A 13,108-nucleotide genomic window follows, 5' to 3' on the forward strand; every position below is an offset into this window, starting at 1 on the left:
TGGCAATGACCCTTTTAAAAGGGAAAGTTTCAAGATAGTGAAAGACAGACATATGGTAGTAAGAACATATTTAAGTTACATTTAAAAAATAATTAAAATTATGACTGATAACATTGTGCTGTTGTTTTAATATTTGGCAAGGCAGCACCAAGACAGTGAGGGCACTGACAGATCGCTAGGAATTTTATATAATTTCTGAAATATTTGTATAATTAAAATTTTACCCCTTAAAATTTAACTTAGGAAAGGCTCAGCATTATTATTTTTGGATTTGACACTGCTTCCCATAAAATGTATACAATATTAAATAAATATGAATAGTTTTAGTACTGCTCTTGTTGCAAGGTGAAAGAATAAATAAATCCTTTGGGCCCTCTGGGAAATCCCAGTGTCAGTTTTAAGTGTAAAAGATATTTCAGATTTGATTTGGGGAAGTCAAAATGTCAAATGTTATCAGAAGGTTTGAGGATTTGATAACGATTATGGGATAGTGAGAAATACTACTTGGTTATCTATTAAATCAAAGTGTGAGAAAAAATTAAAGTAAACATAGGAGATAAAATGATTGTAAACACTGTTAGAGCCTTTAAAATGTCTTTTTTAAATGTTTATTTATTTTTGAAGGAGAGAGAGAGACAGAGCGTGAGCTGGGGAGGGGCAGAGAGCAAGAGAGACACAGAATCCCAAAGCGGGCTCCAGGCTCTGAGCTGTCAGCACAGAGCCTGACATGGGGTTCAAACTCACGAACTGTGGGATCATGACCTGAGTAAAAGTCGGACTCTTAACCAACTGAGCCACCCAGGTGCCCAAAGACTATTAGCTCCTTTAAAATTAAGTCCTTTTAAAAATAATTGACATGAGGAATTCGTGAGAAGATGGCGGCATAGGAGGACACTGGGCTCACCGCGCGTCCTGCTGATCACTTAGATTCCACCTACACCTGCCTAACTAACCCAGAAAACCGCCAGAGGATTAGCAGAACGGAGTCTCCAGAGCCAAGCGCAGACGAGAGGCCCACGGAAGAGGGTAGGAAGGGCGGAGAGGCGGTGCGCGCTGCACAGACTGGTGGGAGGGAGCCAGGGCGGAGGGGCGGCCCGCCGGCCAAGCAGAGCCCCCGAGTCTGGCTGGCAAAAGCGGAGGGGCCAGACGGAGTGTGTTCCGACAGCAAGCGCGACTTAGCATCTGGGAGGTCATAAGTTAACAGCTCTGCTCGGAAAGCGGGAAGGCTGGAGGACAAAGGGAGGGAGAGTTGCTGAGCCCCGGGATGACAGAGCTCAGTTTGGTGGGGAACAAAGGCACTAGCCAGCGCCATCTCCCTCGCCCATCCCCCAGCCAAAATCCCAAAGGGAACCAGTTCCTGCCAGGGAACTTGCTTGCTCTGGGCAAACACCCAACGCTGTGCTTCTGTGGAGCCAAACCTCCGGCAGCGGATCTGACTCCCTCCTGCTGCCACAGGGCCCCTCCTGAAGTGGATCACCTAAGGAGAAGCGAGCTAAGCCTGCCCCTCCTGCCCCCGTGCACCTTGCCTACCCAGCCCAGCTAATACGCCAGATCCCCAGCACCACAAGCCTGGCAGTGTGCAAGTAGCCCAGACGGGCCACGCCACCCCACAGTGAATCCCGCCCCTAGGAGAGGGGAAGAGAAGGCACACACCAGTCTGACTGTGGCCCCAGCGGTGGGCTGGGGGCAGACATCAGGTCGGACTGCGGCCCCGCCCACCAACTCCAGTTATACACCACAGCACAGGGGAAGTGCCTTGCAGGTCCGCACCACTCCAGGGACTATCCAAAATGACCAAACGGAAGAATTCCCCTCAGAAGAATCTCCAGGAAATAACAACAGCTAATGAACTGATCAAAAAGGATTTAAATAATATAACAGAAAGTGAATTTAGAATAATAGTCATAAAATTAATCGCTGGGCTTGAAAACAGTATAGAGGACAGCAGAGAATCTCTTGCTACAGAGATCAAGGGACTAAGGAACAGTCACGAGGAGCTAAAAAATGCTATCAATGAACTGCAAAATAAAATGGAGACAACCACGGCTCAGAATGAAGAGGCATTAGAGAGAATAGGTGAACTAGAAGATAAAGTTATGGAAAAAGAGGAAGCTGAGAGAAAGAGAGAAAAAAAAATCCAGGAGTATGAGGGGAAAATTAGAGAAGTGATACACTAAAAAGAAATAATATATGCATAATTGGTATCCCAGAGGAGGAAGAGAGAGGGAAAGGTGCTGAAGGGGTACTTGAAGAAATAATAGCTGAGAACTTCCCTGAACTGGGGAAGGAAAAAGGCATTGAAATCCAAGAGGCACAGAGAACACCCTTCAGACGTAACTTGAATCGATCTTCTGCACGACATATCAGAGTGAAACTGGCAAAATACAAGGATAAAGAGAAAATTCTGAAAGCCACAAGGGATAAACGTGCCCTAACATATAAAGGGAGACCTATAAGACTCGTGACTGATCTCTCTTTTGAAACTTGGCAGGCCAGAAAGGATTGGCACGAGATCTTCAATGTGTTGAACAGAAAAAAAAATATGCAGCCGAGAATCCTTTATCCAGCAAGTCTGTCATTTAGAATAGAAGGAGAGATAAAGGTCTTCCCAAACAAACAAAAACTAAAGGAATTTGTCACCACTAAACCAGCCCTACAAGAGATCCTAAGGGGGATCCTGTGAGACAAAGTACCAGAGACATCGCTACAAGCATGAAACCTACAGACATCACATTGACTCTAAACCCATATCTTTTTATAATAACACTGAATGTAAAAGGAATAAATGCGCCAACCAAAAGACATAGGGTATCAGAATGGATAAAAAACCAGGACCCATCTATTTGCTGTCTACAAGAGACTCATTTTAGACCTGAGGACACCTTCAGATTGAGAGTGACAGGATGGAGAACTATTTGTCATGGTACTGAAAGCCAAAATAAAGCTGGAGTAGCCATACTTATATCAGACAAACTAGACTTTAAATTAAAGGCTGTAACAAGAGATGAAGAAAGGCATTATATAATAATTACAGGGTCTATCCATCAGGAAGAGCTAACAATTATAAATGTCTATGCGCCGAATACCGGAGCCCCCAAATATATAAAACAATTACTCATAAACATAAGCAACCTTATTGATAAGAATGTGGTAATTGCAGGGGACTTTAACACTCCACTTACAGATGGATAGATCATCTAGACACACAGTCAATAAAGAAACAAGGGCCCTGAATGATACATTGGATCTGATGGACTTGACAGATATATTTAGAACTCTGCATCCCAAAGCAACAGAATATACTTTCTTCTCGAGTGCACATGGAACATTCTCCAAGATAGATCATATACTGGGTCACAAAACAGCCCTTCATAAGTTTACAAGAATTGAAATTATACCATGCATACTTTCAGACCACAATGCTATGAAGCTTGAAATCAACCACAGGAAAAAGTCTGGAAAACCTCCAAAAGCATGGAGGTTAAAGAACACCCTACTAAAGAATGAGTGGGTCAACCAGGCTATTAGAGAAGAAATTAAAAAATATATGGAAACAAACGAAAATGAAAATACAACAATCCAAATGCTTTGGGATGCAGCGAAGGCAGTCCTGAGAGGAAAATACATTGCAATCCAGGCCTATCTCAAGAAACAAGAAAAATCCCAAATACAAAATCTAACAGCACACCTAAAGGAAATAGAAGCAGAACAGCAAAGACAGCCTAAACCCAGCCGAAGAAGAGAAATAATAAAGATGAGAGCAGAAATAAACAATATAGAATCTAAAAAAACTGTAGAACAGATCAACGAAACCAAGAGTTGGTTTTTTGAAAAAAATGAAATTGACAAACCTCTAGCCAGGCTTCTCAAAAAGAAAAGGGAGATGACCCAAATAGATAAAATCATGAATGAAAATGGAATTATTACAACCAATCCCTCAGAGATACAAACAATTATTAGGGAATACTGTGAAAAATTATATGCCAACAAATTGGACAACCTGGAAGAAATGGACAAATTCCTAAACACCCACACTCTTCCAAAACTCAATCAGGAGGAAAGAGAAAGCTTGAACAGACCCATAACCAGCGAAGAAATTGAATCGGTTATCAAAAATCTCCCAACAAATAAGAGTCCAGGACCAGATGGCTTCCCAGGGGAGTTCTACCAGACGTTTAAAGCAGAGATAATACCTAGCCTTCTCAAGCTATTCCAAGAAATAGAAAGGGAAGGAAAACTTCCAGACTCATTCTATGAAGTCAGTATTACTTTGATTCCTAAACCAGACAGAGACCCAGTAAAAAAAGAGAACTACAGGCCAATATCCCTGATGAATATGGATGCAAAAATTCTCAATAAGATACTAGCAAATCGAATTCAAAAGCATATAAAAAGAATTATTCACCATGATCAAGTGGGATTCATTCCTGGGATGCAGGGCTGGTTCAACATTCGCAAATCAATCAACGTGATACATCACATTAATAAAAGAAAAGATAAGAACCATATGATCCTCTCAATCGATGCAGAAAAGGCCTTTGACAAAATTCAGCATCCTTTCTTAATAAAAACCCTTGAGAAAGTCGGGATAGAAGGAACATACTTAAACATCATAAAAACCATTTATGAAAAGCCCACAGCTAACATCATCCTCAATGGGGAAAAACTGAGAGCTTTTTCCCTGAGATCAGGAACACGACAGGGATGCCCACTCTCACCGCTGTTGTTTAATATAGTGTTGGAAGTTCTAGCATCAGCAATCAGACAACAAAAGGAAATCAAAGGCATCAAAATTGGCAAAGATGAAGTCAAGCTTTCACTTTTTGCAGATGACATGATACTATACATGGAAAATCCGATAGACTCCACCAAAAGTCTGCTAGAACTGATACATGAATTCAGCAAAGTTGCAGGATACTAAATCAATGTACAGAAGTCAGTTGCATTCTTATACACTAACAATGAAGCAACAGAAAGACAAATAAAGAAACTGATCCCATTCACAATTGCACCAAGAAGCATACAATACCTAGGAATAAACCTAACCGAAGATGTAACAGATCTGTATGCTGAAAACTATAGAAAGCTTATGAAGGTAATTGAAGAAGATATAAAGAAATGGAAAGACATTCCCTGCTCATGGATTGGAAGAATAAATATTGTCAAAATGTCAATACTACCCAAAGCTATCTACACATTCAATGCAATCCCAATCAAAATTGCACCAGCATTCTTCTCGAAACTAGAACAAGCAATCCTAAAATTCATATGGAACCACAAAAGGCCCCGAATAGCCAAAGTAATTTTGAAGAAGAAGACCAAAGCAGGAGGCATCACAATCCCAGACTTTAGCCTCTACTACAAACCTGTAATCATCAAGACAGCATGGTATTGGCATAAAAACAGACACATAGACCAATGGAATAGAATAGAAACCCCAGAACTAGACCCACAAACGTATGGCCAACTCATCTTTGACAAAACAGGAAATAACATCCAATGGAAAAAAGACAGTCTCTTTAACAAATGGTGCTGGGAGAACTGGACAGCAACATGCAGAAGGTTGAAACTAGACCACTTTCTCACACCATTCACAAAAATAAACTCAAAATGGATAAAGGACCTGAATGTGAGACAGGAAACCATCAAAACCCTAGAGGAGAAAGCAGGAAAAGACCTCTCTGACATCAGCCGTAGCAATCTCTTACTCGACACATCCCCAAAGGCAAGGGAATTAAAAGCAAAAATGAATTACTGGGACCTTATGAAGATAAAAAGCTTCTGCACAGCAAAGGAAACAACCAACGAAACTAAAAGCCAACGAACGGAATGGGAAAAGATATTTGCAAATGACATATAGGACAAAGGGCTAGTATCCAAAATCTATAAAGAGCTCACCAAACTCCACACCCGAAAAACAAATAACCCAGTGAAGAAATGGGCAGAAAACATGAATAGACACTTCTCTAAAGAAGACAGCCGGATGGCCAACAGTCACATGAAAAGATGCTCAACGTCACTCCTTATCAGGGAAATACAAATCCAAACCACACTCAGATATCACCTCACGCCAGTCAGAGTGGCCAAAATGAACAAATCAGGAGACTATAGACGCTGGAGAGGATGTGGAGAAACGGGAACCCTCTTGCACTGTTGGTGGGAATGCAAATTGGTGCAGCCACTCTGGAAAACAGTGTGGAGGTTCCTCAGAATATTAAAAATAGACCTACCCTATGACCCAGCAATAGCACTGCTAGGAATTTACCCAAGGGATACAGGAGTACTGATGCATAGGGGCACTTGGACCCCAATGTTTATAGCAGCACTCTCAACAATAGCCAAATTATGGAAAGAGCCTAAATGTCCATCAACTGATGAATGAATAAAGAAATTGTGGTTTATATACACAATGGAGTACTACATGGCAATGAGAAAGAACGAAATATGGCCCTTTGTAGCAACGTGGATGGAACTGGAGAGTGTGATGCTAAGTGAAATAAGCCATACAGAGAAAGACAGATACCATATGGTTTCACTCTTATGTGGATCCTGAGAAACTTAACAGAAACCCATGGGAGAGGGGAAGAAAAAAAAAAAAAGAGGTTAGAGTGGAAGAGAGCCAAAGCATAAGAGACTCTTAAAAACTGAGAACAAACTGAGGGTTGATGGGGGGTGGGAGGGAGGGGAGGGTGGGTGATAGGTATTGAGGAGGGCACCTTTTGGGATGAGCACCGGGTGTTGTATGGAAACCAATTTGACAATAAATTTCACATATTGAAAAAAAATAATTGACATGATAACGTCAACATAAAGAATAGGATATTAGTTTGATAAGACATAAAAACTTTTCTTTTTAGATAGTGTTCACCTTAAAAATAAAAAGGCAGTTATTTTACCAGCAAAATGGATTTATTCAGGAATAGCAGAGAATTGCAATTCAGGACACACAAGCTACAGTAAAAGCAAGTCCAAGAGCAAAGAAGAGGAACACTCTATTACAGAAAAAGGAGAAACATTGGGAAGGCTTGTTATAAACAAAAAGTCCATTGGAGTGAACTGGGACTTTGAAGTGTAGCGGCTTTTCCTTGGCTGAGTTGTTACAGTCTCTCATGAGCTGGGCTATTGCTGGGCAAGGAGAAAATCTTCCTCCTGCTGGAATAGTAAAATTTAGGCTTCTTCCTGTTAGTTTTGCAAAGGACACCAAGGAGTGGTAGGGCATGAGAGCTCCCACTTCTGGCCTCCTGACTCCATTTTAGTGAGGTTTTCCTTTATTCATTTTCACAGTAGAGTACTGAGGAAAAAAGAACTATCATTAACCTTTTATTAAGAGCACGCCAGTGAGCCAAGAAACTCTTACTATTTTAACAGAGAGAAAGCCAAATTTTAGTTTTTTATCAGTACAATACTTGATACTAGAGCTCTTTTTGAAAATACTATAAATAATCTCGGGGTGCCTGGGTGGCTCAGTCAGTTAACCGTCCGACTTCTGCTCAGGTCATGATCTCGCGGTCCGTGAGTTCAAGCCCCGCATCGGGCTCTGTGCTGACCACTCAGAGCCTGGAGGCTGTTTCAGATTCTGTGTCTCCCTCTCTGTCTGACCCTCCCCCGTTCATGCTCTGTCTCTCTCTCTCTCAAAAATAAATAAACGCTAAGAAAAAATTTTAAAAAGAGAAAATACTATAAATAATCTCACTAAATTTTAGTAAATTTTGAACACGGCAAATAAAATTTATTTTCTGTAAACATTTTATAGTTTTAAAACTATCTACTTACACTTCATCTTACAAAATTTTTGGAACCACTATTTTAATTTAGGACAAACTTGTTCTTTTTCCTTAACAAAAACATATTTTCATACCTTGCATACAAAGTTGTTCTCCTTTGCCTTATTACTTTTAGTAGTCTCATTTATACATATTGATTATAATTTTAAACTGTTAGTAACTTTTATTTTACAGAGAAAAATAGATGTAGATCATTTTGAATTATCTGTCATATACCAGCATTTTGCAGTAGACTAGTAAAGCTTATGAATATATATCTCATAAAACTTTATAGTTATATACTTTTTTATAGTATAATTTTTCAATGTGCACAAATGAACACATTTATTAACAAATGTATGTACAACCTCTCTGTACTATAAAAAATAAGAAGCAAAAAGTATATAAACTTAAACTTAGGCTTAGTAACTAATATTTCAGTATTTTATCTTACTTAGAAATTATCTAGGTACTTAGTAAGTATCTGTTAATTTAATTTAGCATCAATCTAAGGTTTTAAATTTCCAAAAAGATCTTGGAAACTGTCTTTAAGCTGACATGTTATAAAACATAATTACTGCTGAAATAGAGTTTGTCAGAATAATGCCTCAGTTTGATTAAAAGCAAATTTATATTTTTACAATCTAAACATAGATTATATATATAAAATGTAAAATAATATATTTTATAATATAATACTATATTACATCTAGTAGATGTAATACTAGCTTCTGTGGCTAAACCATTTAAATTTATGAATATTATACTCAAGTATAATAAAAATACGTGTGGGGCGTTTGGGTGGCTCAGTCGGTTAAACATCTGACTCCTGCTCAGGTCACCGTCTCACAGTTCATGGTTTTGAGCCCCGCATCAGGCTGTGCTGACAGTTCAGAGCCTGGAGCCTGCTTCTGATTCTGTGTCTCCCTTTCTCTCTGCCCCATCTCCCATTCATGCACCTGCACTCTCTGAAAAAAATAAATATTAAAAAATTAAAATATGTGCTTCTATTATATGTAAGGTTGATAACTCACAAGACAGCTGTTTTCATTAAATTAGGAATATTAAACTAGTCTTGTTTGCCAAAGATTTAGCTAAGTTTTTGAACTAGAATTTTTAAAATATTTGGGTTTTTGTTTTCTTTTTTAAGTTTTTATTTAAAACCTAGTGAGTTAACATATATGGCAAAATTGGTCTCAGGTGTAGAATTTAGTGATTCATCACTTACATATAACACACAGTGATCATCACAAGTGCCCTCCTTGATACTTGTCACCCTATTAGCCCATCTCCCACCCACAGTGCTCTATCAACCCACAGTTTGTTCTCTAAAATTAAGAATCTCTTATGGTTTTCTCCTCTCTCTCTCTTTTTATCTTCACCTATCTTCATCTCTTTTGTTTCTCAAATTCCACATATGAGTGAAATCATATGAAATTTGTCTTTCTCTGACAGATTTTTTTCGCTTAGCATAATACAGTCTACCTTCATCAACATTGTTGCTAATGGAAAAAATTCATTCTTTTCAATGGTTGAGTAATATAAATGCACACACACACAACATTTTCTTTATCCATTCATCAGTCAATGCACATATGGGTTCTTTCCATAGTTTGGCTATAGTTGATAATGCTGCTATAAACATCAGTGTTCATATGCCCCTTTGAATCAATATTTTTATATCCTTTGGATAAATACCAAATAGTGAAATTGCTGAATGGTAGGATAGTTCTATTTTTAACTTTTTGAGGGAATTCCATACTATTTTCATAGTGGCTGCACCAGTTTGCATTCCCACCAACTTTCTCCACATCCCCACCAATATCTGTTGTTTCCAGTGTTGTTAATTTTAGCCATTTGTGTTAGTTTTTATAAGAATACTGGTTTTTTTTACAAAGTATTAGAAATTGTTTCTTTAATTTATGAAAGTTTTAGGAATGTTTAATTTGTGTAAGTGCTTATTTATCTCTAAGTTATTTGGAATAGAAGATAAAAGATTTTATAAATTAATTTGGTATACTCTCCAGAGATAAGAAAATATTATACATATATAACATACATATATACACAAACATATATACATAAACATATAGACAAACACAAGCAGAGATCTCATGGCTTTAATTCTAAATTTTCAGCCATGAGTAAGTATAAACACACACAGAAATTCACTGGTTTTATGAGTTAGCTCTTGTCTTTGCCCCACTTTATTTTTTATGAGAATTGTGTTTCTGGTGGATGGGTAAATTGAGGTTACCTGTTCCACATGAAGACTAAAGGTTCCTACTACTATTTGTAGAGGAGGGTTTTAAGAATTTTTTTTTTTTTTTTTGCCTGGATAGTAATCTTATGGAGACTGTATCTAAGCGAGGAGTGAGGGAGCAAGAGAAACAGCCCTTGGGGTGTCTCCAAGGCTCATCTACCTGGATAAAATATCCAGAGCATTTCAAATTAAGTTTTTCAGCTTCAGATGATTGCTTTTGGGGTCCCTGAGATTCTGGAGAGTCCCCAGTGGGGGCAAGGGCTAAAGGACCAGATATTGGTACTAGGCACAGATAATTTGGGATATTGGGAAGCAATAGTAGCTTCAGTGGAGAGTTGACAAGGAAAAATGAGTCAAGAAGTCACAAGAGTAAGTGTAGACAGCTCTTTCATAATGTTTGGCTGTTGTGGGGAAGAAACTGAGGTTTTTCAAACTTTTTGTTTGTATACTTATCTCTTATCTCGGACATTTAAGTGATGAGCTCTTGCTTCTGCTTCCATTCCACTTTCATCTCCCAGGGAGGGAGGCTGAAGTTCCATTCTGACTGCCATTTATGACCTGCAAAGGGACCCTTACCCCAGATTGTTCATCGTAAAAAGAGGATGAAAATACTATTACCTCGTAATAATAGCTAGGACTACTTAGCAATAAAGAAGACACATACTCCTAGCTGTGAAAATAAGGCTGCCACAACATACGTATGCACCTGCCTGTGTGTGCGCCAGGCTCCTACGCATTTCAGTGTGTGCGCACCGCGAGCACCACCATTTCCTGCAGCCAAGCGTTCTGACCGCGGTGCCTGCTGGGAAATGTGACCATCTATAAGGAAAATGGATGTACTGGGCAGGGCTTATGCTGCAGTCTTGCCCATAGCAGCCACCAGATGGCGCTTGAGGATCACAAATGGGCCAAGGCACATATTTCTGGCCTGGCCCAGAGTCTTTGGGTATTGGTGACCAATTTTGGGGTCATTAGCCCCTTTGAAAACCCAGTGAGCATTATGGTCTGTTTCCCTTTTGTCACCTTCACCCAGCCTGCCAGGGGAGCCTAGGGGAGATGCTCCTTCCCAGACAGCTGGGCACTGGCAGGACTGGCTGTGTTCATAAGTCGTCTGAACACTACTGCTTGGGGAGGAGACCAGATGGCTTGAGGCTTTTTAGACAGGACAGATGGACTGGGACAGGGAAGCCTTGCAAAAAAAAAAATGCCAATGGAAGGAGGGGACAGGAATGCAACTGTTTCCAACTAGAAGAAGACTGTCTTTTAAAACCTCATTGAAGTAATCATGTGTTCTTGGAGACTGTCTTTGTCAGTAGGAAGGGAGCAGTAGTGCTGGGTTACCCCCAAAGGGGAGACAGACTCTCCCTGGGGTGGGGGCCGTACTGGGCTCCTCTCTTCCCCACCCTCTGGGAGAGGAGCCCATTATGGCCACAGTAGGTGACATCAGCATGCAGTGGGTGAAGAAGGACTGGTCCCAAAGACTCATTCCGTAAAGGTGTTCACTGTTCCTCAGCACCTTGGCTGATTCTGAAGACAAGAATGTGGCTGCCGAAGTGGGAGAGACATGGCAGGAGAGGCCTGCAGTCCTGAGAGGTGGCCACGGGGACCCAGCTGCACCCTCCCAGCAGTCTGCAGCCCCCAGAACCCCAGAGCAGCAGAGCAGCCCCAGAAGACCAGAGGAGCTTGTAGAACTGGGAAGCCACACCAGCAGGTAAGCGTTACACTGTGCTGGGCTCCTACTACAGCCCAGGTTTCTTTTCATGAGCCACCATCCAGAACAAACCCTAACATGTTAGGCAATCCTCTCTGCAGATATAAGTGGCCAGGAAGCAGTGGAAAGGTGACCAGCAATGAGTGCCCAGGGGTAGGTCCTCATCGACTTCAGTTTGAAGCCATAGCATCAAATCTTTTAGACCAATCCTGGAACAGAGAAGGTGAACAGAGTACCATGTTTTCTGGCAGCCATCCGGAGCATGAAGACCTGGGTCAGGAGAGGGATGTGGAATGCCTTTGCCATTAATGGAGATGGAAGATCTCTGAGGAAGGTGTACCCTGGTGTGAACAGGAGCTCCTATCAGAGATAAAGGATGTTGGATGAACTCTTCCACTGCCACCCCTACAAGGGTGGCCTTGCATGGCAACATTTGGGTGCTCTCTTTGCTCTCTGGAGATCTTTCCCCAAAGCAACCATGAGTTTGGAAGTAAGCAAGAGCCATGGGCCTAGAGACAAAATATAAGTACCTTCTATGAACCAGTTGTAGGTATCACCCACATTGAGCAAGAAGGCCAGGCCCCTGAGCACTTACCCTCAGGGACTGCATGGTGTACCAATGAATAAACACTATAGCAACAATACCATAATGACAACCATTAGTGTCTGCTGTGTACTGAAAATGTGCAGGCACTGTTCTTGTGCCTTATGTGTACTTGTCTCATTCTCACACCAACCCTATAGGGGAGGTGCTATTATCTCAGATCTACAGAGCAGAAACTAAAGCAGAGGGAGGTTAAATAGCTTGCCAACAGTCATTTGGCCAGGCAGTGGTCTAACAGGGATCAGAACCCAGACAGTCAGAGTCCAGAGCCTATGATGCTAATGGCTGTGCTCTATTTGTGCTTCTCCATTTGTGATAAGCCCAGAAAAGAAGGAAACTGGGTCCTCTGATGAGAGAGGCTGGAACAAGGAGTGTTGTAGCTCAGATTGTTGGGGAAAGCTTTTCTGCTAAGAAGGATACAATTAAGTTGAGGCCTGAAGCACAAGGAAGAGCCAGACTGGAAAACAACCTGGAAAGACACAACACGGGCAGCATGTACAGAGACCACAATGGGAGAGGGAGCTGAGAAGAAGAGAATAAATGAAGGGTTCTGTGGATGGAGGCTAAGAAGTGAAGTGAGGAGGGAGAAAGGAGACCAGGTGGGCAGGGCCAGGGCTGGATCTTAGATTAGGAGGAGGAGGCTATGGGAGGGAGGTGGGATGTTACCTGACCAGGAATAAGAGCCTTCCTGGTGGGGGTCTTCAATTGCTCACATTGCAGTCCTAGAAGGATCCCCACGGAATTTTTTTTACCTTGCCCCTTCAGCT

At 41.0% G+C, this 13,108-nt stretch overlaps 1 protein-coding gene across 21 annotated transcripts in view; it reads left to right on the forward strand.

Moving 5' to 3' along the window:
• The window catches only part of ZNF185 (zinc finger protein 185 with LIM domain), a 101,207-nt gene that overhangs the window by 76,892 nt on the left and 11,207 nt on the right, over positions 1-13,108 (forward strand). For 15 of the 21 annotated variants that reach the window (XM_019438215.2, XM_019438226.2, XM_019438222.2 and 12 more), the window contains one exon: positions 11,522-11,737. In XM_019438215.2, the coding sequence (XP_019293760.1) occupies positions 11,522-11,737 (216 nt within the window). The remainder of the gene's footprint in view (positions 1-11,521; positions 11,738-13,108) is intronic. The other 6 variants (XM_019438218.2, XM_019438220.2, XM_019438219.2 and 3 more) reach the window with 1 other exon arrangement.

Source organism: Panthera pardus, unplaced genomic scaffold (genome assembly GCF_024362965.1).
Source record: "Panthera pardus isolate Hobbes unplaced genomic scaffold, ASM2436296v1 HiC_scaffold_27, whole genome shotgun sequence".
Classification (NCBI taxonomy): domain Eukaryota; kingdom Metazoa; phylum Chordata; class Mammalia; order Carnivora; family Felidae; genus Panthera; species Panthera pardus.